The 27541-nt window shown below is 41.8% G+C and overlaps 1 protein-coding gene across 4 annotated transcripts in view; it reads right to left on the reverse strand.

Moving 5' to 3' along the window:
• The window catches only part of LOC140735696 (rho GTPase-activating protein 17-like), a 192805-nt gene that overhangs the window by 13051 nt on the left and 152213 nt on the right, over positions 1-27541 (reverse strand). For 2 of the 4 annotated variants that reach the window (XM_073061072.1, XM_073061074.1), the window contains exons 14-19: positions 24237-24350; positions 22928-23019; positions 22572-22728; positions 21341-21358; positions 19645-19875; positions 2244-2413 (exon numbers count right to left, since the gene is read on the reverse strand). In XM_073061072.1, the coding sequence (XP_072917173.1) occupies positions 2244-2413; positions 19645-19875; positions 21341-21358; positions 22572-22728; positions 22928-23019; positions 24237-24350 (782 nt within the window). The remainder of the gene's footprint in view (positions 1-2243; positions 2414-19644; positions 19876-21340; positions 21359-22571; positions 22729-22927; positions 23020-24236; positions 24351-27541) is intronic. The other 2 variants (XM_073061073.1, XM_073061075.1) reach the window with 2 other exon arrangements.

Raw genomic sequence — 27541 nt, forward strand, 5'->3', positions numbered from 1 at the left:
TCTGCATTAATTGCAGAACTGTAGTGCTTCACATACAGAACCCTAGAGAAAACATCTGCAGTCTGCAAAGCATATACTCACCACTATTCACCTATCTGTTAGTGTTTTAACATCGTTTTGTGTTACAAGACATTTGGACAGGTAGATGATTAGGTCTAGAGTTTGGAACAAACTCAGGTAGGCAACCTGGTTGACATGGACAAGTTGAGCCATAGGGCATGCTTCTGTGCTGTATCATTCTGATTCTATTGTACGGCTGGCTCTTTTCATCCCAAAACACTGTTTTTCTAACAAGCCTAATTTGTGCTTTATAACAATTGATCCAACCAAGAAAATGGTTGAGTGGCAGTATTCAAAAAATAAAATCGGATGAAAGATCATCAACATGAAATTTTAATTGTTCTCACTCTGCAATTGCTGACCAATCTCACACTAGTAACAAGTGATTGGTAGCATCTTGCAATGGGTTTCAAATATCTACTGTATTTATAACTTACTTGAAACTGCAAATTTCAGTCCCTCCCTTTAATACTTCTGATCAGATAGCTGGCTACTACTGTGAGCAGTCACCCTATTGCATGAAGGATGTGGAGAGGGTGCAAAAAAAGGTTCACCAGGATGCTGCCTGGTTTAGAGGGCAAGTGTCATAGGAAGAGTTGCGCCAGCTTGGGCTGCTTTCTCTGGAATGTCAGAGGCTGAGGGCAGACCTGGCAGAAGATTATAAGTTTATGAGAGGCAGAGATAGACAGCTGGTATCCTTTTTTTCAAGGTAGGTTGAATTGTCTAAACAAAAGGGCATGTACTTAAGTTAAGAAGGGAGAAGTTCAAAGGATAGGTAGAGCAAGTTTTATTTTTTTAAACACAATTGTGGTTGCTTGGAATGTACTGCCAGTGGTCATAGTGGAGGCAGATACAACGGAGGTGTTTAAGAGGTACCAAGATAGATACAGAGAATGAGAATGAAGGAATATGGACCATGTACAGACAGAAGGAATTGGCTGTCATTAGCTGACTTAGTTTGGCACAAGATCGTGGGTCAAAGGTCCTGTTCCCCTGCTTTACTGTTCTACATTGCAGAGACAGAGTAACTGAATAAACAGAAGTGTGGCAAATGAAGTTCAACCAAATACATATTATTTGATTAAAAAAGCTGCAAGAGTACTTCTGATCTAGTGAAAGACCTGCCTGAAAAAGATTTGTGAAATAGATTAATAAACTGGCATAAACAGATACAAACATAATCATAAGCAGCTAATAGAATGTTGGTCTTTATAGCTGCAACGCTAGAGTACAAGATGATGGAAATTACACTGCAGTCCCTGGCTAGGTCACACATGAAGAACCAACTACACTTACTGAGGCTATATATGCACTGAGGGGAGTGCAGCATGAACGTACTACACTGGCACTGTAACTTCAAAATTAAATTACAAGGAGAGATTACTGGAACTTGGGCTGTGTTTTTTGAAATTCAGAAGGTTTATAATTCATTTGATTAATCTTTTCAAAAAATTAAGGGGAACTAACAGTAAATAAAACAAAACTATTTCCATGGAACAGAATATCGAGCACAGGGAATCGATCTTAAAAATAAGCGTTAGGCTCAAGTTCAAGACTCGGCCACCACAGAGAAAAAATATCCTACTAGTGTCCCTCAAATTTTATAAACATCGACAAGTTCATTCCCAAGCCTCCTACATTCCAGTAGACCCAGCTCATCTTACAATATGTCCCCTCATAAGAGATCTTCCCATTTGGGAAAACATCAACATCTATCCTGTCTATCCTTAGTATCTGGTATGTTTGAATAAGGTCACCTCTCATTATTCAGAACTTCAAGAAATAAACCCAACATGCTGATTACTATTTCAGATTTCCAGCATCTGTAATATATTACTTTTGGGTAGATATAAAACTGATTGGTATTTTTACCCTCTGAGACCACCATATACCTATGGAAGATTGGAAAACTGTGGTCAGTAGTTCCTCAATCTCTACTCTTAGTTCCCAGTTATTTTGGAGTGGATGACATCTCCTTTGAAATACTATCAATTCTTCCTCGTATGTTTATCTAGAGTTGATCACCTTCAGCAACTGGAGATGCTGCAGAAATATTTCACTCTACAACAGGGATATCCTTAAAAAACAACTTTCATATTTCCCCAATTCAAAGCTACATTATGCTCCGACTCTAATTCTAGATGCAATTCAACTATCGAAACTAAAATTTGTAGAGAACTTACCTCTTCTGGTTATATGTGGGCTGGGGCCAGTTGTAACCGGCCCTGGCACAGCAGTGAGCTGACTGAGTCCTGTGCCAGATGGTTGCGATGGACTCTGTACAACACTGGCTCCGCCACCACCATTTCTTGAAAGTGGCAAAGTGGCAGCAGGGTCTTTGGACTTTGAAAGACTGAAAAACGTACAAGTTATTCACAAGATAGCATCAGGACATGAATAGATTTCACCAAGGGAACATTTCATCCAGTTATACAATTTACATCTCTACAAACTGGCCAGGATGGTGGAGACATAGTGGCTCTCAGAACAGTTTTGGTCAAAAATAATCTTGGTGTTTTGCAAAGGTGGAAAAAGATTTTAAAAAACTTAGTATCAAAAATAGTGAGTTGAAGTATCTTGAAAATACTTACTATATTGTGTGCCAGTAACAAATGAAATCCACTCTACAAAGTAAAACGAAACCTTCAAATCCTTTCCTGCTTATCACCAACATCAACAAACTCTACAGCAGAAGATCCTTGTTTCAATGTTGCCCCACACATTGTATGGAACTGAAGAAATAAATAGCATCAAAGATTCCATGCTGACTATTGAGCATCCAAGTCAATTGTATTTTCTTCAGCAAGAACTGGAACAGAGTGTAGAATGCAGAATTCAGCGAGAGCTGGAACCGAGTGTAGAATACAGAGTTCAGCAAGAACTAGGACAGTGTAGAATGCAGAATTCAGCAAGAACTGGAACAATGTAGAATGCAGAATTCAGCAAGAACTACATTCTACAGTGCGGGGTGTGGGAACTATGAGGTTGGTGTCAGTGGATAGGAGATCCCCAGAGCTGATAAGGTTGGTGATGGCATAGGAGACAGTGGCCTGATGCTCCATATTGGGGTCATGATCAAGGGGTAAATAAGAGAAGGTATCAGAGAGTTGTCGCTGTGCCTCGGCCAGGTAGAGGTCATTACTCCAGACTACTACAGCTCCCCCCTAATCAGCGGGTTTCATAGTGAGGTTGAGATTGGTGCGGAGGGAGCGGAGAGCAGAGTGTTCAGAAGGACAGAGGTTGGAATTGGAACATGGTGTGGTGAAGTCGAGACGGTTGATGTCTTGTCGGCAATTAGCAATAAAGAGATCCAGAGCGGGGTATCCATGAAGAGCAGGAGGGTTGAAGATGGGAGAAGGGGTCATCAGTGGGGGTAGGAGAGTCCTGGCTAAAGAAGTAAGCTCGGAGATGGAGCCGGCGGAAGAAGAGTTCAGCGTCATGGCGTACGCGGAATTTGCTGAGGGGGAGGGGAGCACCAGTGGAAAATGGAGAACACGCAGAGTAAGGGCAGAGAAAGAAGGATCTCCCAGTGGCCATACATTTTAATTCCACGTCCCATTCCCATTCTGATATGTCTATCTATGGCCTCCTCTACTATCAAGATGAAGCCACACTCAGGTTGGAGGAGCAACACCTTATATACCGGCTGGGTAGCCTTCAACCTGATGGCATGAACATTGACTTCACCGACTTCTGTTAATGCCCCTCCTCCCCTGCTTACCCCATCCCTGATATATTTAGTTTCCCCCCCTCCTTTTCTCCCCTCTCTTTCTGCCCATCTCCCTGCCTGTTCTCCATCTCCCTCTGGTGCTCCGTTCCCCCTTTCTTTCTCCTGAGGCCTCCCGTCCCATGATCCTTTCCCTTCTCCAACTCTGTATCACTTTTGCCAATCACCTTTCCGGCTCTTGGCTTCACCCCACCCCCTCTGGTCTTCTATCATTTCGCATTTCCCCCTCCCCCTCCTATTTTCAAATCTCTTACTATCTTCTCTTTCAGTTAGTCCTGATGAAGGGTCTCGGCCCAAAACGTCAACAGTGCTTCTCCCTATAAATGCTGCCTGGCCTGCATTTATAAATACGTTCCACCAGCATTTTGTGTGTGCGTAGAATGCAGTCTTCAGCAAGAACCGGAACAGCATAGAATGCAGAATTAGCAAGAACTTGAACAGAGTTTAGAATGCAGAATTCAGCAAGAACTGGAACAGAGTGTAGAATGCAGAATTCAGCAAGAACTGGAACAAAGTTTAGAATGCAGAATTCAACAAGAACCCAAACAGCACAAAACGCAGAATTAGCAAGAACTGGAACAGAGTTTAGAATGCAGAATTCAGCAAGAACTGGAACAGAGTGTAGAATGCAGAATTCAGCAAGAACTGGAACAAAGTTTAGAATGCAGAATTCAACAAGAACCCGAACAGCACAGAATGCAGAATTAGCAAAAACTGGAACAGAGTTTAGAATGCAGAATTCAGCAAAAACCGGAACAGAGTGTAGAAAGCAAAATTCAGCTAGAGCTGCAACAGGTTAGAATGCTGAATTCAGCAAGAACTTGAACAGAGTTTAGAATGCAGAATTCAGCAAGAACTGGAACAGAGTGTAGAATGCAGAATTCAGCAAGAACTGGAACAAAGTTTAGAATGCAGAATTCAACAAGAACCCAAACAGCACAAAACGCAGAATTAGCAAGAACTGGAACAGAGTTTAGAGTGCAGAATTCAGCAAGAACTGGAACAGAGTGTAGAATGCAGAATTCAGCAAGAACTGGAACAAAGTTTAGAATGCAGAATTCAACAAGAACCCGAACAGCACAGAATGCAGAATTAGCAAAAACTGGAACAGAGTTTAGAATGCAGAATTCAGCAAAAACCGGAACAGAGTGTAGAAAGCAAAATTCAGCTAGAGCTGCAACAGGTTAGAATGCTGAATTCAGCAAGAACTGGAACAGAGTTTAGAATGCAGAATTCAGCAAGAACTGGAACAGAGGATAGAATGCAGAATTCAGCAAGAACTGGAACAGTGTAGAATGCAGAATTCAGCAAGAACTGGAACAGTGCAGAATGCAGAATTCTGCAAGAACTGGAACAGTGCAGAATGCAGAATTCAGCAAGACCCGGAACAGAGTGCAGAATGCAGAATTCAGCAAGAACTGGAACAGAGTTTAGAATGCAGACTTCAGCAAGAACTGGAACAGAGCTTGGAATGCAGACTGCAGCAAGAACTGGAACAGAGTTTAGAATGCAGAATTCAGCAAGAACTGGAACAGAGCTTGGAATGCAGAATTCAGCAAGAACTGGAACAGAGTTTAGAATGCAGAATTCAGCAAGAACTGGAACAATGTAGAATGCAGAATTCAGCAAGAACTGGAACAGAGTTTAGAATGCAGAATTCAGCAAGAACTGGAACAGTGTAGAATGATGAATTCAGCAAGAACTGGAACAGAGTTTAAAATGCAGACTTCAGCAAGAACTGCAACAGAGCTTGGAATGCAGACTCCAGCAAGAACTGGAACAGAGTTTAGAATTCAAACATCAGCAAGAACTGGAACAGAGTGTAGAATGCAGAATTCAGCAAGAACTGGAACAGAGTATAGAATGCAGAATTCAGCAAGAACTGGAACAGAGTTTAGAATTCAGACTTCAGCAAGAACTGGAACAGAGTGTAGAATGCAGAATTCAGCAAGAATTGGAACAGAGTGTAGAATGCAGAATTCAGCAAGAATTGGAACAGAGTTTAGAATGCAGAATTCAGCAAGAACTGGAACAGTGTAGAATGATGAATTCAGCAAGAACTGGAACAGAGTTTAAAATGCAGAACTCAGCAAGAACTGGAACAGAGCTTAGAATGCAGAATTCAGCAACAACTGGAACAGAGTATAGAATGCAGAATTCAGCAAGAACTGGAACAGAGTTTAGAATTCAGACTTCAGCAAGAACTGGAACAGAGTGTAGAATGCAGAATTCAGCAAGAACTGGAACAGAGTTTAGAATGCAGAATTCAGCAAGAACTGGAACAGTGTAGAATGATGAATTCAGCAAGAACTGGAACAGAGTTTAAAATGCAGAACTCAGCAAGAACTGGAACAGAGTGTAGAATGCAGAATTCAGCAAGAACCGGAACAGCATAAAATGCAGAATTAGCAAGAACTGGAACAGAGCTTAGAATGCAGACTTCAGCGAGAACTGGAACAGAGTTTAGAATGCAGGATTCAGCAAGAACCGGAACAGCATAAAATGCAGAATTAGCAAGAACTGGAACAGAGCTTAGAATGCAGACTTCAGCGAGAACTGGAACAGAGTTTAGAATGCAGGATTCAGCAAGAACTGGAACAGAGTGTAGAATGCAGAATTCAGCAAGAATTGGAACAGAGTTTAGAATGCAGAATTCAGCAAGAACCGGAACAGAGTTTAGAATGCAGAATTAGCAAGAATTGGAACAGAGTTTAGAATGCAGAATTCAGCAAGAACCGGAACAGCACAGAATGCAGAATTAGCAAGAACCGGAACAGAGTTTAGAATACAGAATTCAGCAAAAACTGGAACAGTGCAGAATGCAGAATTCAGCAAGAACGCGAACAGAGTATAGAATGCAGAATTCAGCAAGAACGGGAACAGAGTTTAGAATTCAGACTTCAGCAAGAACTGGAACAGAGTGTAGAATGCAGAATTCAGCAAGAACTGGAACAGAGTTTAGAATGCAGACATCAGCAAGAACTGGAACAGAGCTTGGAATGCAGACTTCAGCAAGAACTGGAGCAGAGCTTGGAATGCAGAACTCAGCAAGAACTGGAACTAAGTGTAGAATGCAGAATTCAGCAAGAACTGGAACAGAGCTTAGAATGCAGAACTCAGCAAGAACTGGAACCGACTGTAGAATGCAGAATTCAGCAAGAACTGGAACAGAGTATAGAATGCAGAATTCAGCAAGAACTGGAACAGAGCTTAGAATGCAGACTTCAGCAAGAACCTGAACAGAGTTTAGAATGCAGAACTCAGCAAGAACTGGAACCAAGTGTAGAATGCAGAATTCAGCAAGAACTGGAACAGAGCTTAGAATGCAGACTTCAGCAAGAACTGGAACAGAGTTTAGAATGCAGAACTCAGTAAGAACTGGAACCAAGTGTAGAATGCAGAATTCAGCAAGAACTGGAACAGAGTATAGAATTCAGACTTCAGCAAGAACTGGAACAGAGCTTGGAATGCAGACTTCAGCAAGAACTGGAACAGAGTTTAGAATGCAGAATTAGCAAGAACTGGAACAGAGTGTAGAATGCAGAATTCAGCAAGAACTGGAACAGAGCTTAGAATGCAGACTTCAGCAAGAACTGGAACAGAGTGTAGAATGCAGAATTCAGCAAGAACCGGAACAGCATAGAATGCAGAATTAGCAAGAACTGGAACAGAGCTTAGAATGCAGACTTCAGCGAGAACTGGAACAGAGTTTAGAATGCAGAATTCAGCAAGAACTGGAACAGAGTTTTGAATGCAGAATTCAGCAAGAACTGCAACAGAGTATAGAATGCAGAATTCAGCAAAAACTGGAACAGTGTAGAATGCAGACTTCAGCAAGAACCGGAACAGAGTGCAAAATGCAGAATTCAGCAAGAACTGGAACAGTGTAGAATGCAGAATTCAGCAAGAACTGGAACTGTGTAGAATGCAGAATTCAGCAAGAACTGGAATAGAGTATAGAATGCAGAATTCAGCAAGAACTGGAACAAAGTTTAGAATGCAGACTTCAGCAAGAACTGGAACACAGTTGGAATGCAGACTTCAGCAAGAACTGGAACAGAGCTTGGAATGCAGAATTCAGCAAGAACTGGAACAGCGTGTAGACTGCAGAATTCAGCAAGAACTGGAACAGAGTTTAGAGTACAGACTTCAGCAAGAACTGGAACAGAGTGCAGAATGCAGAATTCAGCAAGAACTGGAACCGAGTGTAGAATGCAGAATTCAGCAAGGACTGGAACAGTGTAGAAAGCGTGGATAGAGGCTCTTCAACACAGTGCCAAGCACACCGCCCATCCATCTAGACCCAATTTCCTGCATTCAGCCTGGACCCCTCCAGGAAAACACATATCACACCAAATACACATGCATCAAAACATTTAAAGTTTAAAACAGGAGAAATCAATCTTGTGGCTCCTATTAAACATTCCTCATAAATTCGCATTCAGGTGACTTTTAACTGCTTAAAAAGTTCTTATAAATTTCTTGTATGCAGCTCAGAAAACAGAAATCCTGTAACTACATAAACCAGGTGTCCAGTCACTAACAATTCATCAGAAAACACGCCTTAATATAGAACACAGGACTTTAAACTGAAACACTCCTTCAATAATCCTGTTGCTCAACACTGGTTGAGTGTGGGGTAATTATGCATCAGCCAAACATTTGTTTTAGCTTATCTGATCTGAATAATCACAGCAGTTAATGCTTGAGATCTCAATTCGATTACAGAAATAGTGCTGGAGGTTATCAAGCTGGGCACCAAATACACCAGGGTAGCAACATTTAGGAAGGACAGGCAAGAAATAAAATGCTATTAAATGTGGAAAGTCAGTCAGGGTATTTTGTATATAATTTTGTGCAATGAGAAAGATTGATTTTCAAGCTTTGGGAGATCCTGACCATTATAAAATTTTATATTTGGCTTGAAAGTGACATCATTCAGTGTGAAACTATGAAGGTTTCACAGGTGAGTTGTTTGTGACTAATAGGGAAAATAGGTGGTGCCACAACAGCAACATTTCAATCAACATCAACAAAATCAAGGAGCTGATTATTGACTACAGGAGGGAAAAAAACGAAGATCCATGAGCCAATTATCGTTAGGGGATTGGAGGTGGAGAGGATCAGTAACTTTAAGTTTTTTGGTGTTATCTTATCAGAAGACCAGCACCTAAGCTCCATCACAAGGAAAGCACGACAAAGCACCGAGTCATGCCATGTCATCTGAAATAATGACAAACTTCTATAAGTACACAGTAAAGAGAATCCTGACTGGTGACATCACAGCCTGGTATAGAAATACCAATGCCATTAATGGAAAAGCCTACACAAAGTGGTGGACACAGCCTATGGACACAACCTATGGACTCACTGTCAAGGATTCTTCAGTATTATTTATTTACTTATTTGCATAGTTTGTTTTCTTTAGCACATTGGTTATCAGTCTTTGTGTGCAGCTTTCATTGTTTCTATTGTATTTCTCTGTTCTACTATGAATACCTGTAAGAAAATAAATCTCAAAGTAGTATATGGTGACATATACTTACTTTGATAATAAATTTTACTTTGAACTTTGAGTAGACACCAATGCATAGTATCTAAAAGCAAGAATACATAAGTTTCAATAAAAGTATATTTGTTTAAGGTGCCAAAACCCAAAAGGAAGTCAGTCATCTGTGAATGACGAAAGAAATTAAAGGTAGCATGAAATCAGGAAGTTTGTAAAGCTGCCAATATCAGCAGTGGGCCTTAAGATTGGGAGAACGTTACAACTCCTCTCACTACTACCATTGGGCAGAAGATACAGAAGCCTTATGCCCCACACCACCAGGTTCAGGAAACCATCAGGTTGGGTAACTTCATTCAAAGCTACTCTGAACTGATTCTACAATCTACAGACTTAATTTCAAGGGTTCTTTATAATTCATGTAGTATACGGTACTTGGAACTCAACAAAGGCAAAAGAAAAAATGGAACAAAAGTAAATTTAAAAACAGCACAATGCAAGATCTAGACACAACAAAGAGAAATAGAACTGACAAAGTCAAGTGGGGATTTCCTCACAGATAGTGACAGGAAAATTTATAATAGGGAATAAAAAATGGTAGAAAATTTAACAATTACTTAGAAATATAATAAAAGGCACATAAAAATAGCTGGATAATAGCTGGATAATTTTGACAATCAAGGATTCATTGAGAATGTGCTCATTTTCTTTTGCACTGTGATGGGTAACTGAACGTAAAAACAAGGCTTAACTTTCGAAAAAGTACAAAGCTGCAAATGTTCACAAAGGACGAACAAAGCACAACTCCGTAGTGCACGAGTATCAATTATAAACTGACTGGCAAAAACCTACGACGCATCGCTGGTGTAGACGCCTGGCGCCTCAGGATCAAACAAGTGTATTGAACAGTTATGGAACTACTGCAGAACAAAGCCCTTCTTTCCTAGTTTGACTCATTGAACATTTTTTTAACTTGAAAACAGATTAATGTGAAAGAAGATAACATTCGCCAAAAGATTTGCACAAAATAATAAAATCGCTAAAAATAATTACTAAGTTTTAGATTTATTTTCAGTAAAACCCATTTCTAACTCTAAGCTACTTGAATTTTTTCTTCAAATCGGTTTTCAGTTAATACATTTTGCATGTGTAGGCTTATTATCATCACTGGTGTGCAATGCACCACTTCTAATCATGCGCCATTGGTTGGCCACCCCTGGTCTAAATTTTGTGCAAGCTCTAGTTATCTTCCTGAATTCTATAAATACCAGAACTATTCCTGTGAATTGGGTGGTTGCATATGTGACCTCATCATTGAAAAAGGAGGGCAACAGAAAACTCAGAACTACCAACCTGCTTAAATCAGTGATAGGAGAAATGCTGGAAGCTAAAACAATAACAGAATACTTTGAAAGAAATTTCAGGGTTTTGGAGTTTTAAGTTAGTGTTCAAACAAATCCTGTATGGCTGATGCACTGGACAACTTTGAGGGTGTGACTAGTAGAATAAGGAGGAATCATAGTAGAAAGTTTTTGAAAAGGCCCCCCAAACAGAAGGTTGGTCAATAAGGTTAACATGGATTGGGGTTAATGGATTGAGAATCATTATTAAACAGAAAAGAATGTGACTGAACAGATGGCGCTCTCTCAGCCTATAATTAGTAGAGTAGTACTAGGATCAGTGCCTGTGTCTCAATCATTTCATTCTCTTTATCAACAATTTGGCTGAGGGGATGAAATATTTTTAAGCATGCTATCAACACTAGAGAGGATGTAAATATGAAACATATAGAAGCTTCAGGGGAAGATGAACAAGCTAAGTCAGTAAGTGAGAATAGGGCAATCCTACTGCACAATGCAGAACAGTGTTTGAAATGCTGCATATTGTTAAATGGTGAGAGACTGGGTAGTACTGGTGGCTGAAGGGACCTGGATCTGTTTGTACAAAAGTTACTGAAGACCAACGTGTAGGTGCAGCAAGCAATCAGAAGGACAAGCTGTATGTTATTACCAGAGAGGAGGAAGGAAGAGAAATTGCATAAAGCCTTGGTGAGAGAATGAGTACTGTGCACAGGTTTGATCACCTTACCTATTGGATCTGGAGATGATGCAATCCAAAAGGTTCTTTGAAAGAATGAGATGCAAACCATAGAACCACAGAACACTACAGCACACTACAGGCCCTTCAGCCCTCCATGTTGTGCCGACCCATATAATCCCTAAAAAAAGTACTAAACCCACACTACCCCATAACCCTCTATTTTTCTTTCATCCATGTGCTTGTCCAAGAGGCTCTCAAATACCCCTGTTTTAGCCTCCACCACTATCCCTGGCAAGTAGTTCCAGGCACTCACAACCCTCTGTGTAAAAAAACTTACCCCTGATGTCTCCCCTAAACTTCCCTCCCTTAATTTTGTACATATGCCCTCTGGTGTTTCCTATTGGTGCCCTGGGAAACAGGTACTGACTATCCACCCTATCTATGCCTCTCTAGACAAACCTTATGTCTTGAGCTGTTTTATTAGATTATCATAGTACAGGTCAGACAGAGTCAGCCTGAACCAGCATACAAAACAAAGAAGCAACAAAGGATCTGTAACTGGTTGTACCTGGCAGTAACTGACTGGTTGTAAGCCGTGAGACCAGCTAGAACTGTTGTCAGGCTAAAACTGTGGCTGCAACAAATGAATCTGAGCACACAGGGTTTGTTTCCAAACTGAAAATTGATCTGGGCCAGTTTGTAGTTTAGCAGATACTGACTGAATTATACTTCAAGATTGTAAACAAAAACTACAGTATAGTACCAAATATACATTACTAAACATCTACAGCCAAACAGATGACTTTTCAAACATACTTTGCAAGTGTAAAGACAGTTAAAACTACAAGGAAAACCACAATTAAAAACAATAATCTGGACAATTCAACATATCTCTGAAAAGAAGCACCTGCCATAGGGGAAATAATTCAACAGAATGAGCTCAGAAACGGCAGCTTTGCCATGAGAATTGAAATTCATAGACGTACCACTGGCCTACATTTTTCTACCAAGATGCCACATTTTTTGAATACACACAAAATGCTGGATCTATAGAGAGGAAAAAAATCAACACTCCAGGGGAAAACCCTTCTTCAGGACCAGATGAACACCCCTAATGAAGGATCTTGGTCCAAAACACCAGCTCTTTATTCCTCTTCATTGATGGTGCCCGACCTGCTAAATTTCCAGCCTCTGCAGAATTACTTGTATTAGAAACATACAAAACCTACAGCACAATACAGGCCTTTCGGCCCACAATGCTGTGCTGAACATGTACTTATTTTAGAAATTACCTAGGGTTACCCATAGCCCTCTATTTTTATAAGCTCCATGTACCAATCCAGGAGTCTCTTAAAAGACCCTGTCATATCTGCCTCCACCACTGTTGCCGGCAGCCCATTTATTCCAGACACTTACCACTCTCTGCGTAAAAAACTTACCCGACATCTCCTCTATACCTTAAAACTGTGTCCTCGCATATTAACCATTTCAGCCCTGGGAAAAAGCTTCAGACTATCCACATCATCAATGCCTCTCATCATCTTATACACCTCTATCAGGTCACCTCTCATCCTCCATCGCTCCAAGCAGAAAAGGCAAAGTTCACTCAACCTATTCTCAATGCATGCTCCCCAATCCAGGTAAATCTCCTCTGCACCCTTTCTATAGTTTCCACATCCTTCCTTTAGTGAGGTGACGAGAACTGAGCACAGTACTCCAAGTGGAATCTGACCAGGGTCCTATATAATATTACCTCTCGGCTCTTAAACTCAATCCACGGTTGATGAAGGCCAATGCACCGTATGCCTTCTTAACCACAAAGTCAACCTGCGCAGCAGCTTTGAGTGTCCTATGGACTCAGACCCCAAGATCCCGCTGATCCTCCACACTGCCAAGAGTCTTACCATTAATACGATATTCTATCATCATATTTGACCTACCAAAATGAACCACCTCACACTTAACTGGGTTGAACGCCATCTGCCACTCCTCAACCCAGTTTTGCATCTGATCGATGCCCCGTTGTAACCTCTGACAGCCCTCCACATTATCCACAACACCCCCAACCTTTGTGTCATCAGCAAATTTACTAGCCCATCCCATCACTTACTCATCCAGGTCATTTATAAAAATCACGAAGAGAAGGGGTCCCAGAACAGATCCCTGAGGCACACCACGGGTCACCAACCTCCATGCAGAATATGACCCATCTACAACTATTCTTTGCCTTCTGTGGGCAAGCCAATTCTGGATCCCCTTGGATCCCATGCCTCCTTACTTTCTCAATAAGCCTTGCATGGTGTACCTTATCAAATGCCTTGCCGAAATCCATATACATTACATCTTCTGTTCTTCCTTCATCAATGTGTTTAGTCACATCCTCAAAAAATTCAATCAGGCTGGTAAGGCACGACCTGCCATTGACAAAGCCATGCTGACTATTCCTAATCATATTATACCTCTCCAAATGTTCATAAATCCTGCCTCTCAGGATCTTCTCCATCAACTTACCAACCACTAAAGTAAGACTCACTGGTCTATAATTTCATGGGCTATCTCTACTCCCTTTCTTGAATAAGGGAACAACATCTACAACCCTCCAATCCTCCTGAACCTCTCCCGTCCCCATTGATGATGCAAAGATCATTGCCAGAGGATCAGCAATCAGCTCCCTAGCCTTCCACAGTAGACTGGGGTATATCTCGTCCGGTCCCTTCTGGCTCTCCTAATTTCATTCTTAAAACTTCTTCCTGCTATCCTTATAATTTTCTAGATCTCTATCATTACCTGTTTTTTTGAACCATTTGTAAGCTTTTCTTTTCTTCTTGACTAGATTTTCAACAGCCTTTGTACACCATGGTTCCTTTACCCTACCATCCTTTCCCTGTCTCATTGGAACATACCTATGCAGAACTCCATGCAAATATCCCCCGAACATTTGCCACATTTTTGCCGTACACTATTCTGAGAACATCTGTTTCCAATTTATGCTTCCAAGTTCCTGCCTGACAGCTTCATATTTTCCCTTAGTCCAATTAAACACTTTCCTAACTTGTCTGATCCTATCCCTCTCCAATGCTATGGTCAAGGAGATAGAACTGTGACCACTATCTCCAAAATGCTCTCCCACTGAGATATCTGACACTTGAACAGGTTCATTTCCCAATACCGGATCAAGTACAGCCTCTCCTCTTGTAGGCTAATCTACATATTGTGTCAGGAAGCCTTCCTGAACACACCTAACAAACTCTGCTCCATCTAAACCCCTTGCTCGGGGAAGTTGCCAATCAATATTTGGGAAATTAAAATCTCCCACCACAATGTCCCTGTTATGATTAGACCTTTCTAGAATCTGTCTCCCTATTGGCTCCTCGCTGTCCCTATTACTATTGGGTGGTCTATAAAAAACACCAAGTAGAGTTATTGACCCCTTCCTGTTTCTAACTTCCACCCAGAGACTCAGTAGACAATCCCCCCATGACTTCCTCCTTTTCTACAGCCATGATACTATGTCTGATCAGCAGTGCCACACCCCACCTCTTTTACCTCCCTCCCTGTCCTTTCTGAAACATCTAAAGCCTGGCACTGTAAGTAACCATTCCTGCCCTGAGCCATCCAAGTCTCTGTAATGGCCACAACATCATAGCACATCTGCTCTGTACATGATGCTTTTTGCATTAAAAGACACATCTCAAACCATCAGTCTGAGTGCATCCCTTCTCTAACACCTGCCTATTCTCCCTCTCACACAGCCTACAAGCTTTCCCCATTTGTGAGCCAACCGACCCTTCCTCTGTCTCTTCAGTTCGGTTCCCCCCCCCCACCCCCCAGCAATTCTAGTTTAAACTCTCCCCAATAGCCTTAGCAAACCTCCCTGCCAGGATAATGGACCCCTTGGATTCAATTGCAATCCTTCCTTTTTTGTCATGCCTGCCTCGAAACAGGTCCCAATGATCCAGAAATCTGAATCCCTGTCTCCTGCTCCAATCCCTCAGCCACGTAATTACCCTCCACCTTACTATATTCCTATACTCACAGTCGTGTGGCACAGACAGTAATCTCGAGATTACTACCTTTGAGGTCCTGCTGCTCAGCTTCTTCCCTAACTCCCTGTGGTCTGTTTTCAGGACCTGCTTCCTTTTCCTACCTATGTTGTTGGTACCAATATGTACCAGGACCTCTGGCTGTTCACCTTCCCACTTCAGGATATTGTGGATGCGATCAGAAACATCCCAGAGCCTGGCACTTGGGAGGCAAACTACCGTTCACATTTCCTTCCAGCATCTACAGAATCGCTCGTCTGACCCCCTAACTTTAGAGTCCCCAATCAGTGCTGCCATCCTCTTTCTTTCCCTACGCTTCTGAGCCACAGGGCCACGCTCTGTGCCAGAGGCGTGACCACTGTTGCTTCCCCCAGGTAGGTCATCCCCCTAACAGTACTCAAACAGGAGCACTTATTGTTAAGTGGGACAGCCGCAGAGGTACTCCCTAGTATCTGACTCTTGCCCTTCCTGACTGTTTACTCACTTATCTGTCTCCTGAGGCCCTGGTGTGACAACTTGCCTACAGCTTCTCTCTGATCACCCCCTCACTTTCCCTGACCAGTTCCCTAACACTGTCCTTAAGGAGCTGCAGCTCAACGCACCTGGAACAGATGTGCCCATCTGGGAGGCTGGGAGTCTCCCAGTTTTCCCACATCTGACACCCAGTAGAGAACACTGGCCTTACAGACATACTTCCTATTCCTCACCAGTAGCTTACCTCGCCTCGAACAATTATCGTCAAAGCCCCGTTGAACCAAAGCCCTCCTACTCTATTGCCTGCTCTATAAAGCTGTCTTCTTTTACATCCTTCCCGCTGGTCTAACTCGCCGATGTCCACGTGCTTGCACAGTTGTGCCTCGATCAAACCACTGAGGAAAAAGCTGTACAACACGCAGGAGGAACTCAGCAGGTTGGGCAATAGCCGTGGAAACAAGCAGTCAACGTTTCGGGCTGAGACCCTTCGTCGGGACTGAAGAGGGAGGGGGCAGGGGCCCATTAAAGAAGGTGGGGGGAGGGTGGGAAGGAGAAGGCTGGTAGGTGCCAGGTGAAAAACCAATCAGAGGAAAGGTCAAGGGGAAGCAGGGAGGGGATAGGCAGGAAAGGTGAAGAAGGAATGCAAGGGGAAAGCACTATGGGTAGTAGAAGGCGGAATCATGAGAGAGGTGATAGGCAGCTGGAGGAGGAGGCAGAGTGAAACTGGGATGAGGGAAGAGAGGGGGAGGGAATTACCGGAAGTTGGAGAATTCCATGTTCATGCCAAGGGGCTGGAGACTACCCAGTCGGTATATGAGGTGTTGCTCCTCCAACCTGAGTTTGGCCTCATCATGGCAGTAGAGGAGGCCAAGTATGGACATATCCGAATAGGAATGTGAAGCAGAGTTGAAGAGGGTGGCAACCAGGAAATCCTGTCCGTTGTGGCAGACGTTGACTGCTTGTTTCCACGGATGCTGCCCGACCTGCTGAGTTCCTCCAGCATGTTGTACATGTTGCTTTGACCACAGCATCTGCAGTGTACTTTGTGTTGAGGAAAAAAACTGTTCTTGTCTTTTGAATGCTGTAATTGAATCCGCCTCTGGCACTTCACCTGGCGGCTTCTTCCATATACCTGCTACCCTTTGTGTGGATGGACCTGCCCCTTTAAATCTTTCCTCTCACATCTTAAACATCTGCCTCCTAGTTGATGACTTCCCTACTCTTGGAAAAACACTATTTATGCCCTGTCAATTTTATGAACCTTTATAAAGTAACCTGTCATCCTCCAATGCTCCAGGGTATTCTGTAGAGTTCAAAGAATGAGGGGAATCAAAACAGAGCCTTGATGTTGGACGTGACAAAAACATACGGTTTACTTTATCTAAAATTAAGACTTGGGAATTGAAACTAAATTTAGTGAAGTACATTTAAAACAAATCAGACAAGAAGCAGAGAGAAACAAGAGACAGTAGATGTTGGAACTGAAAGCAAATGATCAGCTGATGACGAAACTCAGTGGGTTTAGCAGCATCTGTGGAGGCACAAGTTATACGCTATTTTGGAGGTTAAAAACCTATGTCAGGACTGGGGAGAGAAGACGAAAGATGTCCAGTACAATACATCCATGTTATAGAGGAGCTGCATTCCTAGAAACCTGTCCATATTGCAATTTTCCAGAATGCAAAGCCTTGACAAAAATTTGTTTTTCATTTTGTTGTTTTAGTTAATTTTTTTCTTCAGATTTGTAAGAAATATTTTTTATTGTGTATCCTTATTTTAGCAACTATTTGTGAATTCCACGAGGGTGAATTTCCATTCCCAAGATTGCCACAATGAAGGGCTACACTGTATATGTTAGTACATCTGAAGTGTGGCTCTTTTCCCAAAAATATGGTTTCTTTTCTGCTGTAGTTGATGGGAGCTCCCACACTAATCTCTTCCATTTCTCCCACATCAATAATGGATTTCAACCCTCGCACCCATTCAGACAGAAGAGAAAGAAAAGTTCCTCTGGTCTTTACCTTTCATCTCACTGGTATATCATCCTTCGACATTTCTGTTAGACATGACATCTTCTCACCCTTCCCTTCAACAGCAACTACTCTCTCTGTGACTCCTTTCCCACTCACCCTGTTCCTAGCACTTCTCCTGCAATCCGCCCCTCACCACCATTCATATGAGGCAGACATTTACCTGCACACCTTCCAACCTTGCCTCCTCAATGTGGTGGGCTCTACATTAGTGAGACCAAGCACAAACAAGGTGACCATTTGTCAGAGCACCTGGACATTGTCTGAATGACCATGCTGAGCTTATCATGAGCAGGTCATTTCAACTCCCCATCCAATTTCCACATAAACTTTTTTGCCATTGGCCTTTTTCACTGCCACAATGTGGGGGGGGGGGCACCCATGTTGTGGATGATGGTGAGGGGGGAGTGGGTGTACATCTTTTTTATCTGAGGTCTGTTGGTTAAGAAGCCAACACCCAGCTGCACTGTGGCGCACTTAGTCTGAGGAGAAGGAGTTTGTTCACCAAGGTCTGTGAGATAAGTGTTGAATGCTGAACTGAAATTCAGAAACAGTATTCTGACATCAGGATCCTCAACTTCCTCAACTGCAGACTCCCAGTCAGTTCAGTTTGGCAACATCTCCTCCACAATTACCATCAGTACAAGTACACCACAAAACTGCGTGCTTAGCCCCCTAATCTACTCGCTTTATACTAAAGTGTGTGAGGCTCCAATGCCATATTTAAGTGACATCAATGTTGTTGGCCAAATTAAAGGTGGTGACAAAGCAACATATAGGAGGGCGATTGAAAATCTGATTGAATGGTGCCAGAACAACCTCTCCCTCAATGTCAGCAAGACCAAAGAGCTGATTATTGACTACAGGAGGAGGAAACTGTAAGTCTATGAGCCAGACTTCATCAGGGGATCAGAGGTGGAGAAGGTCAGCAACTTTAAATATCTTGGTGTTATCATTTCAGAGGATCGATCCTGGGCCCAGTACACAAGTGCCATTACAAAGAAAGCATAGCATTGCCTCTACTTTCTTAAAAGTTTGTGGAGATTAAACTTCCATAAATGTACAGTGCAGAGTGTACTATTGGTTGCATCATAACATCCCTCGGAAACACAAGTGCCCTTGAACAGAACAGCCTACAAAAGGTAGTGGACACTGCTCAGTCCACCACAGGCAAAATTCTCCCCACCACTGAGCACATCTACAAGGAGCACTGTCACAGGAAAGCAACATCAAGGACCCCCAGGACCCACACCACCAAGGTCAGGAACAGTTATTATCTCTTAAACATCAGGCTCTTGAACCAGAGGGGATAACTTCACTCACTCCAATTCTGAACTGTTCCCACAACCCACTGACTCATTTTCAAGGACTCTTCATCTCATGTTCTCGATATTTATTGCTAATTTATTTATTATTATTTTGTTTTGTATTTGCACAATTGTTGCCTTTTGCACATTGGTTGTTTGATTATCTCGTGTGCAGTTTTTCCATTTGTTCTATTGGATGCCTTTGAATTTACTCTGAATGCCCACAAGAAAATCAATTTCAGGATAGTACATGCATGTATTTTGATATCAATCTACTTTGAACTATTTTGTATGCTCTTTCAGAAATAGTGCTTATTTACTGCATCTGCTGTGGGCAAGCATAGGTTCTCAATTTTGCCTAAGTATCTATCTGATTATTTAATGAGAATTGTCTTTTAAAACGGATGAGTTGAAGGTACCAGATTTGTATAATTCTTTGTAAGTTACAGTCTCTTACCTGTTTTCATCAGTTTCCTGGAAGTGAGGCTCTGTCACCCTAGCAGCAAGAGGCAACACAGTAGCTGGACAAGGGTCAGGGCCAAGGCCCACACCTGACTGCTGCTGCTCACTTACAGGTAGAGCCTCAATGGGAGGGGGAGGTGGCTGTACAGTTGGGGACGTGTGCTTCCTAGTCAGAGTGCCAGATCTGCGAGGATTCAACTGACTCTCAATAATCTTTACACCAAAGCTACAGAGGGAAGAAAAAATGAACAGAGTCCATGCAGATCACAAATAACATACACATGTAAACTGTAACAATAAGCAAAACATCAAGTGGGGAAGAATGCACAACAAAACGAAAGCTGGAGCTCACACAGATGTAAGAAAGTTCTTAGTCATGACCAAAAGGTAAACAAGTTAATCCATGCAGTTCACAAACTGGATGCTTTGACTCGAGCATGATGACTTCAAACACAGCACAGGCACAAGAAGGGTGTGAAAATTACCAGGGTTTGAAATAAGTAAGATTTGCAGACTGTCCTTTCTAACCAGGATGGATTCAATAGAGACGAGAAAATTTGCAGATGCTGGAAATCCAAGCAACACACACAAAATGCTGGAGGAACTCAGCAGGCCAGGCAGCGTCTATGAAAAAGAGTATACTGTACAGTCATCATTTTGGGCCAAGACCCTTCATCAGGACTGGAAATAAAGATGTGAAGTTAGAGCAAGAAGTTTGGGAGAGGGGAGGAAGAGGTGCACGGTGGTAGGTGATAGATGAAACCAGGAGAGGTGGTAGGGTAAAGAGCTGAGAAGTTGATTGGTGAAAGAGATACAGGGCTGGAGGAAGGGGGATCTCAGAGGAGAGGACAGAAGGCCATTGAAGAAAGGGAAGGAAGAGAAGCACCAGAGGAAGGTGATGGGCAGGGAAGGAGATAAGGTGAGAGAGAGAAATGGGAGTGGGGAATGGTGAGGGGGTGAAGGGGTGAGGGGTGTGGGGAATTATTATCAGTAGTTTGAGAAATCAATGTTCATGCCATCAGGTTGGAGGCTACCCAGATGGAATATAAGGTGTTGCTCACTCAGGTTGTCTGGGTAGCTTCCAACCTGACAGCATGAACACTGATTTCTCTAACTGCTTGTAATTACTCCCTCTTCAGCATTCCCATTTCCCACTCCTATCAGATTCCCCCTTCTCCAGCCCTTCGTCTCTTTCACCTATCAGCTTCCCAGCTCCTTACTTCACCACCCCTCTCCCTGTTTCATCTATCACCTACCACCTTGTACCTCTTCCTCCCCTCCCCCACCTTCTTGCTCTAACTTCACATCTTTATTTCCAGTCCTGATGAAGGGTCTCAGCCCAAAACATCGACTGTGTACTCTTGCTGCCTGCCTGCTGAGTTCCTCTAGCATTTTGTATGGATTCAATACAGCATGAGCTAAGGAAACACGCTGCACTGTATATTAACTACTGCAAGGCTTGATTCCCTGGGAAGTATTGTACATATCCTCCGCACTTTCAAGATAAGTATGGTCATTCATATAGTACTACTAGGGACTCAAAAGCATTCACTGGGCCTTTGGCCTGCTGGCTGCATGTTTAAGGTCCAGTGTACCACAAATTTCAAAACAAATTTTATTTGCTATTAGCCACAGAGCAAGGAGACATTCTGCAAAACATTTTAAAATGGGGACAACTTGAATTTTAATACCTTGATACCTTCTTTATGCTGCAAAGAGGCCAGTTGTTTTGGGTTGATGAGGAGCACATAGAGAACAATTATTATCTGCTTTAAAACCACTTTATTCAATCATCTATTGGTGAAATCACTCAAAGTTGATTACAGTTGAAACAATTCTCCAGTTTTATCAGATGGGAGTCACTAGACTATGCACAGAGCACTTGCAGTGGTATCTTAATGAATACTTTCTGCAAATACAACAGTGATGGTGGCCAAAGTTTTCACAAACCTTTGTGAAAATAAATGCATTAGAGCATTTATTTCCTTGTCAATACTCAATAGCAGTGCCTGCCTTTCTCACAACTCAGTGAAGGCTGTGACACAAAGAAAGCCACTCATCACCATACAGTATACTTTAAGCATTCACATCACATAGAAAAATATTTATAGAAATCAAGACTTCCTGATTCATTGCTTAATTTTCTGTATGAACAACAGAAAAACACTGCACATAAACATATGCATCTTCCCTATCATTTCTGTGATAATGCTTTATAAAAATGTTTATATACAAATCCATTGGAAAGTGGTGAAAAATTATTTTGAAAAAGCTTACGCCATTCCTGTAAACAGACCTTACAAAGATCATGAGTTAAGTAATTAAAAATTTTCAGAAAAGATACACTAAAATAAATGTTATTCTGGTTCTGTTCAATGTATGTAGGATTCTATGAACTTAGCATACTGTGTATTTGAAACAAACATATGCAAGCTGTTCTGAGAATCAGCAGTTTTTTTTTATTGTGGTCAGTTTTAGCTGAACGGAGTATACTGCAGTGTGTAGACAGCGACATTTTATTTCCTACTTCCTTAGATCCTGCATATATCAAAGTATATAAATATGCACCAAATGATGGTTCACTAGTCAAACTCAACAGGGATTTTAGCACTAAATCCGGTTCATGACTGACTGCATTAATGGAGACAGTCAGTATTGGACTGAAATTTGTGCACAAAAAAACACTGAATCATTAAATCAGAACTTTAAATCAAGACTTGTAGCCTGCAGAAAAATGCCATTGCACTATTCCAAGAAAAGCTGGAGATGCCCTCTGTGCACCAAGGTAGCTTTATTTATTTGATTTTTGTAGACATATGTGCAAACAGGCTGCTGACTGGAAATGCTTGCTGCTTCAATGAAAATAATTATGATGCTGTTATACATTGCTACATAAACTCGTATTCTTTTGCATGAACGTACCTGTCTCTTTTCGATACATCTTCAACAGCTGTCACACTGACAGGTCTCTTTCTCTCCAGTGTGGAACTATCACAGTCACTAACAAACACAGGCACATTATTAAGGTGATTGTAAGGAGTCATTGGTGTAAACATGCCTGATACATTGAAGTCCAAATCTATTACAAACAAGAAAAATGTGATTATTATTTTCCACGGAATTTGGCAAAAGCTTCCAAATGTAAAGCAATGCAATGGTGTCAAGAATTAATGTGATAAGAGAGAGCTAAGCAGCAAGAACATGTGCCACAAGTTACATAATAGATACATCGAATGATAAACTAACCAATCTGGAAGATAACACCAAGCTGTACTTACCATCTGGGAAGAACCAGTCAGCATGCTGGATAATTGGCTCAATGATCGTAACCATGTGGACTGAAGTTGCAGCAGCTAGGTCTGCAAGCATCCTTAAAAGATAAGAAAACATAACACTTGATAGATGTTCTTAATCATACACTTCATTCACAGTGCTTACCCAAAACTGGACAGTGCCACAAATACTTTCACAGCAAATTTCAAATTTGTGGGGCGCAATCCAGAAATTTGTGAAATTCTTTTGTGGGGTGCAAACCATAAATTCAGAAATAAATATACAGTACATAAATTGAGTGGGATTTGCAGTTTTCACAAAAATATTAAGTTATTTACTTTTTTCTGCCGCTTCAAAGCTTAAGCATTAAAACATCAACCAGTTTTGACAAATTGTCTTACTGAAGGAGCTGTGCTATCAGTATTGAATATGTCAATGCATCATTTCCAATTGAAGCAAAGTACATTACATGAAAAGGCAAGATTGCTGCATGTCTATACATGTCTGACCTCAGCTGTACAAGTTTCTATCTATGCCCGTGTAAGCACTGTGTTTAAGCAATATTTCTGATGTAACAACAGGAAACTCAATAGCAAGATGGTATTAAGTCTGTACAGATGGCTATGTAAGCACCGTGTTTTGTCTCATCGGTACCTATTCATATTTCTGCAGGAAACATATTTCTGTAGGAAACAGCAGGAAACTCCACGCCACGGTGGTATGAAGTCTGTACAGATGACTCAAAGATTGTACTGCTTTTACCTTAAATGCAAGTAATGAAAAATGAGGCAGATACTCCCCTGATCACATGGTCAAGGCAAAATGCTGCTAAACACATGGATCCAAAAATTCACACATCAGACCCAACTTGTGGTTATCTCAGTTGAAATGAGAAGAATAATTCTAAATTTCAATTCCATTCCCTTTAAGAAAAAGAGTTAATTCTTCCTACTTCTGAGTGCTCTTTATAATGGTGCATATGTGCAGCTGAGATCTGGCCACAACTGAACACTCTCAAGGCTTACATATGAAGAAGACTATTGGGCAAAATCAGCCACCAATGCCCATGGAAAGAAATGATGAAGGGGCCTGGACCTCAAACATTAACCATTTCTTTTTCAATAGATGCTGCCTAACCTACTGAGCGTTTCCAGCATTCTCTGTTGAACAAAGTGAGCTTCATCAACACAGCCATGAATGTCTGTAATTTTGTTTTCCAGGATTCCACAAGTTTTGCTCTCAAATTTTTTGGTTGAATTAGCACAACATAGAGAAGCAGTTAGCATCTCACTATAAAAGCAGCAACATACTTACCCTTCGTTCTTAGCCCATAGTAGGTTAGGTCCCAGCACAATCGCAATGTTGCTGGGAGTCATTTTGTTCATTTCACTATATTGTGCAAGTTTTGAGAGGAATTTTATAAGATACCTGTTCAAAGATAACAACTCTAATTACAATTCTGGAAACATTTTGCACTGAATGTTACAGTTTGCTAACTCAGATATTCTCTTCAACTTCGATATATCACTACAATTTTTACATTTTACAAAGGAAGGTTCTGTTTCCTCTTTCATTTCCTTACATTTATTGATCGCTGTCAAAGCAATCAAATTGAGTCTCCTAAAAATGACAGTATTCAACCAGCAGCTGCTACAGGATTCACAAGAGAGTCCACATCTTCTAAGCTACTTGCTGCAAGATGGGCAGTTTCTAGAGGGAATCAGAGCATCTCAGACCCTGTATCCATACAAGGCCTTTCCCAGAACGGCACAGAGCATGCAGGCAATTCACATACATAGAGGATACAATATCATCAGGATAATTTCAGATGCAATACAATATCTTCTATCAAACTGTCCAGGAACTTCAGGAGAAAATCAAGTAGAAGGGAAAAAAGCTACCTCTTTCACCTGGATGAGTATAATTGAACAACTTTGGCAATATAACTGAATTTCATGCTATTTATTTTACTGAACAAAAGAATATGGGATTGATATACTGTTTTGGATACTGTTGGGGGAGATGTCTCATCAGGGGAAGGCAGCAGCAGCCGAGTTCATGGCACCATGGGTGGCTCTGTGGCACAGGAGGGAAGGAAAATGAGTGGGAGAACAAAGTGATAGGGGATTTGATTGTAAGGGGAATAGATAGGCGTTTCTGTGGCCACAAACGAGACTCCAGGATGATATGTTGCCTCCCTGGTGCAAGGGTCGAGGATGTCTCTGAGCGGCTACAGGACATTCTGGAGTGGGAGGGTGAACAGCCAGTGGTCGTGGTGCATATAGGTACCAACGATATAGGTAAAAAACGGGATGAGGTCCTACAAGGTGAATTTAGGGAGTTAGGAGATAAACTAAAAAGTAGGACCACAAAGGTAATAATCTCTGGATTACTACCAGTGCCACATGCTAGTCAGAGTAGAAATAGGAGGATATTTCAGATGAATACGTGGCTTGAAAAATGGTGCAAGGGGGAGGGATTCAAATTTCTGGGGCATTGGAACCAGTTCTGGTGGAGGTGGGACCGATACAAACAGGATGGTCTGCACCTGGGCTGGACTGGAACCAATGTCCTAGGGGAAGCGTTTGCTACTGCTGTTCAGGAGAATTTAAGCTAATGTGGCAGGGGGGTGGGAACAAGTACAGAGAGACAGAGGGGTGTAAAATGAGGGTAGAAGCAAAAAGTAGTAAGGTGAAAAGTAAAAGAGGCAGGCAGGCAAATCCAGGGCAAAAATCAAAAAGGGCCACTTTTCAACATAATTGTATAAGGGCTAAGAGTGTTGTAAAAACAAACCTGAAGGCTTTGTGTGTCAATGTGAGGAGCATTTGTAACAAGGTGGATGAACTGAATGTGTAGATAGTTATTAATGAATATGATATAGTTGGGATCACAGAAACATGGCTCCAGGATGACCAAGGATGGGAGCTCAACATCCAGGGATATTCAATATTCAAACATCCAAGGATATTCAATATTCAGGAGGGATAGACAGGAAAGAAAAGGAAGTGGGGTAGCGTTGCTGGTTAGAGAGGAGATTAACACAATAGAAAGGAAGGACATTAGCCTGGAGGATGTGGAATCAATATGGGTAGAGCTGCATAACACTAAGGGGCAGAAAACGCCGGTGGGAGTTGTGTACAGGCCACCTAACAGTAGTAGTGAGTAGTAGTGCAATAAAGGAACAGTAGTTATAATGGGTGACTTCAATCTACATATAGATTGGGTGAACCAAATTGGTAAGGGTGCTGAGGAAGAGGATTTCTTGGAATGTATGCGGGATGGTTTTCTGAACCAACACGTCGAGGAACCAACTAGAGAGAAGGCCATTCTAGATTGGGTATTGAGCAATGAGGAAGGGTTAGTTAGCAATCTTGTCATGTGAGGCCCCTTGGGTAAGAGTGACCATAATATGGTGGAATTCTTCATTAAGATGGAGAGTGACATAGTTAATTCAGAAACAAAGGTTCTGAACTTAAAGAAGGGTAACTTTGAAGGTATGAGACGTGAATTAGCTAAGATAGACTGGCAAATGATACTTAAAGGTTTGACGGTGGATATGCAATGGCAAGCATTTAAAGATCGCATGGATGAACTACAACAAGTGTTCATCCCAGTTTGGCAAAAGAATAAACCAGGGAAGGTAGTGCACCCGTGGCTGACAAGGGAAATTAGGGATAGTATCAATTCCAAAGAAAAAGCATACAAATTAGCCAGAAAAAGTGGCACACCTGAGGACTGGGAGAAATTCAGAGTCCAGCAGAGGAGGACAAAGGGCTTAATTAAGAAATGGAAAAAAGATTATGAGAGCAAGCTGGCGAGGAACATAAAAATTGACTGTAAAAGCTTTTACAGATATGTGAAAAGAAAAAGATTGGTCAAGACAAATGTAGGTCCCTTACAGTCAGAAACAGGTGAATTGATCATGGAGAACAAGGACATGGCAGACCAATTGAATTACTACTTTGGTTCTGTCTTCACTAAGGAGGACATAAATAATCTTCTGGAAATAGTAGGGGACCAAGGGTCTAGTGAGATGGAGGAAGTGAGGGAAATACACGTTAGTAGGGAAGTGGTGCTAGGTAAATTGAAGGGATTAAAGGCAGATAAATCCCCAGGGCCAGATGCTCTGCATCTCAGAGTGCTTAAGGAAGTAGCCCAAGAAATAGTGGATGCATTAGTGATAATTTTTCAAAACTCCTTAGATTCTGGATTAGTTCCTGAGGATTGGAGGGTGGCTAATGTAACCCCACTTTTTAAAAAAGGAGGGAGAGAGAAACCGGGGAATTATAGACCGGTTAGCCTGACATCGGTGGTGGGGAAAATGCTAGAGTCGGTTATCAAAGATGTGATAACAGCACATTTGGAAAGAGGTGAAATCATCGGGCAAAGTCAGCCTGGATTTATGAAAGGAAAATCATGTCTGACGAATCTTATATAATTTTTTGAGGATGTAACTAGTAGAGTGGATAGGGAAGAACCAGTGGATGTGGTATATTTGGATTTTCAAAAGGCTTTGACAAGGTCCCACACAGGAGATTAGTGTGCAAACTTAAAGCACACGGTATTGGGGGTATGGTATTGATGCGGATAGAGAATTGGTTGGCAAACAGGAAACAAAG

Source organism: Hemitrygon akajei, chromosome 11, assembly GCF_048418815.1.
Source record: "Hemitrygon akajei chromosome 11, sHemAka1.3, whole genome shotgun sequence".
In the NCBI taxonomy this organism is placed as follows: Eukaryota; Metazoa; Chordata; class Chondrichthyes; order Myliobatiformes; family Dasyatidae; genus Hemitrygon; species Hemitrygon akajei.